General features: G+C 46.0%; 2 protein-coding genes across 4 annotated transcripts in view; both read left to right on the plus strand.

The window, feature by feature from the left end:
- Nucleotides 1-4,612, plus strand: part of rab26 (RAB26, member RAS oncogene family) — a 50,747-nt gene extending 46,135 nt beyond the window's left edge. Inside the window, exons 6-10 of one of the 3 annotated variants that reach the window (XM_029252668.1) lie at nt 2,317-2,382; nt 2,912-2,968; nt 3,785-3,861; nt 4,057-4,085; nt 4,435-4,513. In XM_029252668.1, coding sequence (XP_029108501.1) covers nt 2,317-2,382; nt 2,912-2,968; nt 3,785-3,861; nt 4,057-4,085; nt 4,435-4,442 — 237 coding nt within the window. In that variant the 3' untranslated portion in view covers nt 4,443-4,513. The other 2 variants (XM_018745412.2, XM_029252663.1) reach the window with 2 other exon arrangements.
- LOC108930258 (zinc finger protein 420-like) overlaps nt 1-7,848 on the plus strand; it is a 1,123,701-nt gene that overhangs the window by 1,026,325 nt on the left and 89,528 nt on the right. The window lies entirely within an intron of this gene.

Consider the following 7,848-nt stretch of genomic DNA (forward strand, 5'->3'; position numbering starts at 1 on the left):
CCAGGGGACGGGGGCGAGGTATGATGAGAGTAGCTGCGTGTCTCCTGTATGTATGAGGAAAAATGGTGTTGCTATCTCTTAAAGCATTTGCAGTCTGTGTATATCTGGGGTACGAATATGTGGTGCCAATGATCAACAATGTAAATAACAAAATGCACTCCAGCATCACTCTTGACCCTTCCTAAGCTTCTAGTTCAGCACCCAACACTTGAACATGCAGCTTCCCTCTTGAACCCTCCTTGACCGAGAAGTTATTTTCCTTTAGTGATATATGGTAAAATTAAAAAGTAGCAGTATTAGTGTGCATGAGATGACATCGTTTTCAGCCTTATTAACAACATAGGGGGTCTCAGTGGTCAAAGACATTGGTCTGTAGACCCTGGAAAGCATTATGTCTGCGATGTGATTCGGGCAGGTAGTTTAGATGCCCTGCTGGAGGTGTACGAGCTATGTCTCACTGGGAGGAGTATATGGAGTATACATAGGACACACTTCCATCTTGGTTTGCCCTGGGAACATGTGGGAATCCCCCAGGACAAGTTGGGAAATGTTGCTGGGGAAAGGAAAGTATGGACCATCCTGCTTGGTCTGTTGTTATCGAGACCATCACCAGCAAAGGGGGTGGAAAATGGATAGATGGATTCAATGGATGGGTTTATGGATGGATCGATGAATGGATCTGAAAGGTGGCACCCTGATTGCTGGGTTCCAACACTCCCCGCACTGTTGTCAGCCAGCATAAAGACTCGAAAAACAGGTATCAAGACCACTAGGGAACTCGACCAACGCTAAGGAAGGAAATAAATGAATGTAGCAGCGAGTGGTTTGTGATTTAGCCATGGGGTGCTGCAGTTAGCACTTTAACTGCTATGGTAATTATGAATGATAATGCTCTTGGCTGTTCTTGCTAATTTGGCTTTAAGATTTAAATAGATTTAAATATTAATCGCTCTGTATGTCAGAGGTGTCTCCAAAAAAACGGTCCAATTTGGTTACGTGGCATAGTGACAATCTTCACAAGTCCTTTTTGTTTATTACCCTCAGACTTCATGGGAAGAGGCTCAGATGCTGCCATTTCTCCAGAGGTCTCCCTTCTGATGTTCACCGGGCTCTTTGGATGTTTGTAAACACGCTTCAGGTGTCGACCAAGCGCATGCCCCCCAGCCCTCTTTGGGACACTCGGTGAACAGGTTGTTTATGTCTGGAAGTGTCCTAGATGCCTTCAGATCTCATTAGTGTTGATCAGGAGCTCCACAGGGATGTGGAGCCAATCTGAACCAGTCTGAGTCTATCTGCAGAAAGGAATAAAAAACGCAGGGCAGCGATTGGTCTCCGTGGTGCCTTTGGATGTGCTGATTTACTACTTAGGTCTCATGGCAATTTCTAGTCTCCATTATGTGTCTATTCCTTTTTTTTTTTCTGTAGACAGAGTGACCTGCAACAAAACTCAAGGGAGACAAGGGCTGCCTTACACACAGTAGTGTGAGGTGCACTTGCCTTTATATACACATACTTGGTTAAGGGGTGTCATGTATTGGCTAAACACAGAATGGGTCTGTATAAACAACACAAAATAAAATATAGTACAAAATAAAAGAATAAATGTGAATAAATCCCCACACGCAGAATCACTGTCACACCGCACACACCTGTCCATCACACCCACATCTGAGAGTTCGGAGTTGGTAGAGGCGTGGAGCCCATTATGTTTGCGGGCGGCATGGTAACGTGAGAGCACACTTCAAACACGGTTGCCTTTCAGTCACGTGGCTCACTTGGTGGCTAGAGGAATGTTCACCCTGGTCTCTGTGCTTCTGCCGAACGTAAATACATCTAGACCTTCGTCGCCCAGTAACCGACGGACTAATTTTTGAGATAAAACATGGTGGGTGTTTATCCAACTCATGATCACTCGAGTACATTTACATTTACGCATTTGAGAGAAGCTTTTCTCCAAAGCGACGTACGGCTCAGAGTTAACAAAACTGAGTCAGTAACAGATAAAGGACTTAGATACACACGATTATTGAGGCACAGCTTGTTTGTTCAGTACAGCTGTTGTCATAGCAAAAATATTCCAGTAAGTACCTGTACAAGTGACAGATAAGTAGGAAAAATGGGTACATAAGAAGCAGGCGGCGGTGAGAAAATTGTTTTAGAGTTTTTTTTTTAAAAAGGGTACTATAGGATGGGTTTGATTCCAGCCCCACGGGTCTTTTGATTGCGAAGTCTCTAACTAGTACGCCACCTCTGGCACAGACCTGCAGTTTCCTTTCCATTCATGCGCCTGGTTGTCCGCTCCCCTCTGTTGCGCAGGCCTGGCTTACGGAGATCCACGAGTATGCTCAGCAGGACGTCGTTCTGATGCTACTGGGGAACAAGGTAAGGAGCGCTGGGAGATTTCCCCCGCCCAACGGGAGTGTTCTCATGAGCCGGGGGCATTGATCGACACGGGAAGAAAAAAGGCGGGCAAAGAAAACTGGCGATAAATTAGCATGTAGAGAGAGATTAACGCCGGCACTCGGGATTAATGGAGGCAGTTGAACCGCAGAGCCCGAGGGCAGATATACAGCCGCACAGAGGAGCTCTCTGCAGTTTAATTAATTCATCATTTCTCCTTCAGGTTTAATAAATCCCTGATTGTTATTCTGCTGCAGAATCGCTCATTAAGTGCACTCAAGTTCCTCCAGCTGCCCCCCAAACAAAGGCACTGACATAGAGTTTTTTTAGCGACTGTACAGCAGGCAAGGCAACGGAGGTGACATCATAAGGAGGTGGAACTTTGAGCTGTGGAAGAAATAAAGTCATCTCCTAAAAACAAACATTTCTGTGTTTTTTAAATTTAATTATGTTAATAGTGTTAATGAAGAGAAAAAGGTGTTGTAATGTGATTGTTTACCATGTGTTGCAGGCGGAAGTCACGCATGAGAGGGTGGTGAAGAGAGAGGAGGGGGAGAAGCTGGCAAAGGTGTGTCTTTCAGAAATGCATACATATAACAAACATGCACACAAAACACACGCAGATCTGTGCGTACAAACATACACTCCTCCACTAGCAAACACACAAGAAACAAACTGGTTTGCAATCAAATTAATGCAGAGCAAAAAGAGCGGTTGGCAGGGTTACACTGGTGTCGGGGGTGGGATGACCACCATCTCTGCAGGATGGTAAGGCGGGCTTTGGGGCTACTGGCCCTCATAGAGAAATACAGTTCCTTTGGTGGAAGAAGTATTTCCATGTACCCTTCTTGGCTGCAACCTTGTGCTGCTGTCTAGTGTTCAGGTCATGGTCCTTGCCTCATTCCCCTGCAACATTAACGGTAGCACAAGACTTCAACAAGACTCTTGCGGTCTTGCCCAGTTCACCTTCCCCACACAGCTGCTGTGTCTTGCCCGCCTCCTGCGATGGACATGGGTGGCAGACGAAGGAATGGTTGAGGCTCCGGGGCCTCGGGGACCATGGTTGAGTTGTACGTTGCTTTGGAGAAAAGCATCTGATAAATGATGACATGTAAATGTGAGTCAGGATAACAAGAAGTAGAGTTCCTTGAACTAAAGGTATCGGACACTTCTGTTCCTGTCGACTGCATCAGATCGTAGCAGTAAATCAGTTGACATGAGCTGATTAAAAAACAGACCACACACACTCAGCCCTGCTGTTCCTTGCAGACCTCCATCTCGTTCTCTTTCTCCTCCCTTGTTGCTTCCACTGAAGTCTCTGCACAACACCCTGTAGCCCAAGTACAAATCCTGCAGCCTGTTCTGTCCTGTCTCTCAAATGCAGGAGTTTGGGGTGCCCTTCATGGAGACGAGCGCCAAGTCCGGCCTCAACGTTGAGCTGGCGTTTACTGCCATCGCCAAGTAAGTTATCGTTGTAAGAGGAGCACTGCTATTCCAAAGAGGTGAAGGTATGGCCTTATGGAGAGTTGGATCGGTTGAGGGGAGGTAGAGGGAGCATAAAACCAGAAAACGGGTGGGCACCAGAACTTTGACATTTAATCGTTCACCAGATGCTTTTCTCCAAAGTTACTTACACTGATTTACCTGTTTACACAGCTGGGTAATTTTTACTGGATCACTTCAGGGTAAGTACCTTACTCAAGGGTAGTGTAGCAAGAGGTGGGATTGAACCATGGGCATGACAGGCACCATCAAGTCACAAAGGCAAAAGTAGTTCAGGTTTTACAGGGGAGAATGAACTCGAACCCTAACCCTAAGGTTAGATGTTCTTTCACAAAGACACAGTAATGTAGGCTTGACATGGATGAATGAACACCTATGGCATGATCCTCTAACCCTAACCCGGGCTTCAAACCCAGGCATGACGGCCACCATCATGTGACGAATACACAGCAGCTCAGGCTTGGTTGACATGCATGATTTTTGATTGACCATCATCATGTTTTTCACCCCTTACCCCGTATGTCACCGAAGGGAGCTGAAGCACAGAGCCACAAAGGAAGCTGATGAGCCTAAGTTCCAACTGCAAGAATACGTCGACAGAGAGATGAGGGGCACAGCGTGCTGCAGGTCTTAGACCAGAGCGCAGCGAGAGAGAGTGGAGTAGCCTCTGTGTGTGTGTGTGTGTGTGTGTGTGTGTGTCAGAGAAAGAGAGAGCAAGCATGAGTATTTGTCCTGAAATTTGTACACACTGTCAGTTGCAGGCAGCGATGCTCCCTTCCCTTTGGAATCGTGACGCCATGATGATCCTTCCAAATTTGAGTGACTTACGTGGTCGCTGGATCCCAGTTCCAAATGTGACCACAGTTCCAGCATGTGGACCACTTTGGACTCGCCGGTCCTCTTTCCGGCCACAACCGCTACTGCTCAGTGATGGCCAGCAGTCTGTATCCTCTGCCACTTGCAACCTCTACAGAACCATGTCCACCATGGAGCACGACTAAGCAACCCCTTTCTGAGATCTTGAGGGCCTTTGACATGGTTCTGAAACAGTTGTGCTGTCTCAGCGTGGGATTACTGCTTCAATGAACCATATCTGTGGTGTATGTAACAAAGTCGGGGGTCACTAGAGGACAGAGGAAGGTAAGGAGGCAAGGATTTCTTTGAAACCGTAGTAGACAGTATCCGTAGGAGAGATTCACTGGCTCACAACTGCACTGGTGCACACTCACACACACAACACACCCCACTCTCCCCGGTGCAATCTATTGACCCACTTCCTTCTGTGACTGTGAATGTATGTATCTCTAGCACATCAACAAACATTAAATACAGCAATACACTCATATGACACAGATTGCATAAACACCCCCCACAAACACTTGCATATAACACACAGTCCAGTACACCGTAAGCCATGAGCTAACACCCGAATACCACATGCAAACACCCCAGGGACACACTCTGGCGCTGTGATATATGGCCAGACACCCCAGTGAGATGTGCTGATACATAAATAACTGTTAGACACACCAATGTTTCAAGTAAATACACTCTACATACTACACAAACCACACACACACACTCAGCCTGTGCAGTCAGATGCACCCTTTGTAAATAGCAGCAACTGCACCCACACACAGTTTCCCACTCCTTCTTGATTCCCTGCTCTCTCGGTTATTCACTGGTCTTCTAATGCTGTGCGATAAACCTGGAAAATGTTTGTTGTAAATGTTTAGTTTAGACCACAGAGAATGTCTGTACCTACTGTATATACAGGGGCTGGACAAAGTAACAGAAACACTTGACAGTATATTAATATCAAAGACCTACGAAAGAGTAGGGCCATCCTTTGCCTTCAAAACAGCTTCACTCCTTTTTGGAATACTGACTGAAACACAAGTACTGAACTGGATAATTTATGGTTTCAAGTCTCCAGTTCCTTGAAGGCTGAAGGAGGCAGAAATCTGCTTTGCACTCTGTGCTCCAGAACTTCCCACAAAGGTTTAATTATATTTAGATCTGGTGGTCGGGAAGGACATGGAAGGTGTTTGACTTCATCCAGGTACTCATGAGCGTTATCCTGAAGTATGGGGATATCATGAGGGAAGAGTGTTTGCACCATAGGGTGCACCTAGTCCTGGAAAGTAGCTTCATGTTCCTTCGCTGTTACACAACCAGAGAGAGCAATCCTCAGACCTAATGACTCCCGGAAGACTGCTTTCCAGACCGTTATGGATTCCCCACCACGTCCGGCAACAGAAACTGGGATGAAGGCGTCCATTGGCTTTCTCCAACCCTAACCCATGTGGATGTAGAAAACGGTGAAAGTTGACTCTTCAGACCGTATTACTTTTATCGTTGTTCAGAGGTCCAGGTTTTGTGCTCCTTGCACCCGGTTGTTTCTTAATGTGTTGGCCTTGGATACGAGCGGTTTCTGAACGGCAGCCCGGCCATAAATTCCAGTTTTATGAAGCTCCCGACTAGTTTTTGTTGTGACTCGGTCACAAAGGTTCTGATTTTGTTCTGTGGTAATTTTTGAGGCTGTAATTTTGTGGCATTTATCAAATATCCTACTGGTGAGCTTTGACTTTGACCGCTGCTCCTCTTTGCCGATAGTTTGTTCACGTTTGCTGTTTGCCTTCATTATTTTTAAGACTATTCCCCTTGATGTATGGAATAATTTAGCCGTTTTCGTGACCTGCAATTTGGCCTCGCTGCTCTGAAAGCTCACATATCAAAGTGCTAATTGTCAGACCTCTTACTGCCCAAAACCTTACTGGCATCCAATCTAATATGACTCACCTTTGCAGCTGTGTTTGCAATTGTGATTTAGTTCCTTCAAATGTGAACTCCAGATCCACATGGTGTTTCTGTTATTTTGTCCACCCCTGTAGTCTTCAGTGTAAATCACCATGACTCCATGGTGTCCTTTTGTCACAGACTTGCTGTAAGGTAATCTTTTCATGCAATTTGTAGTGTACTCAACGTGCTGGGGGTCGCTGTGGATGTAACGACACCCTTTAAAGGCTACACCCCCTGTACAGCCCCACCCCCCACTAACTGCCCCTAGTGGTCCGAAGTGGGATCTCCTCGTACACTTTAATGGGCAGATGAAGAAAGGAGACGCTCTGTCCACCAAACTGTAATTAACGCATCTGTGTTTGTATGTTGTCAGCGGTGCAGCTGTTTAATTAACGCTTCGAAATGTCAAAATTGAAGTAGCTGTTTAGAGACTGTCTTTGACATCCCTTTTAGAGGCTCAAAGTGTCATTTAATCAAAACAAAACGTGTTTGCCTTTTGTACGAATGTGTATCGGTGTTGTACAGGAGATGGGACGAGGATTTGATACATTTCCTCACGGTATCCTTATCGATTTTCCTCGTTTAATGACACCGCGTCGTCACTTTCCAGCAAATACGAGCATTTAAAAAAGTGCGGCGATTAGCATTTCGCTGTAATGTTTCAAAGCCGTGCTCTTCGTAACATCGCTTCGGCGTATTGACATTTCGAACCGGACTGGAATAATTATTTTGAAATGCTTTTTATGGGGCGTGAGATGTGCTTCAGTAATGTGTGGTAACACGGTACAAATGGGCCCTCGGCGGAGGCAGGGATGCTGCGCAATTCCGCCTCTATTGAGTAATCATCAGTGAAATGCCAGCGGCCGATTACCTTGTACAGTGTTCATGTCCAACTGATGTCTCACGCCGGAGGAAATGTCACATTTTCCAGTGTTTCTAACGTGTATCATTAATGGTATTGTGTTTATTAAAGGTTAGGATAAACACGTGACGACTCATTTACTGGCACAAAAATCCACCCCCCCATGCCCCGCCGTCCAGGTGCCTTCGTCCATCGGTCCTGATTAGTTTATTAACTGAGCTCATACTAGGAGCGTATGACTAATGGGAGCTTGTGCTGTATGTAGGAAATATGTGCTCAAG

This window comes from Scleropages formosus, chromosome 1, assembly GCF_900964775.1.
Source record: "Scleropages formosus chromosome 1, fSclFor1.1, whole genome shotgun sequence".
NCBI classification, from domain to species: domain Eukaryota; kingdom Metazoa; phylum Chordata; class Actinopteri; order Osteoglossiformes; family Osteoglossidae; genus Scleropages; species Scleropages formosus.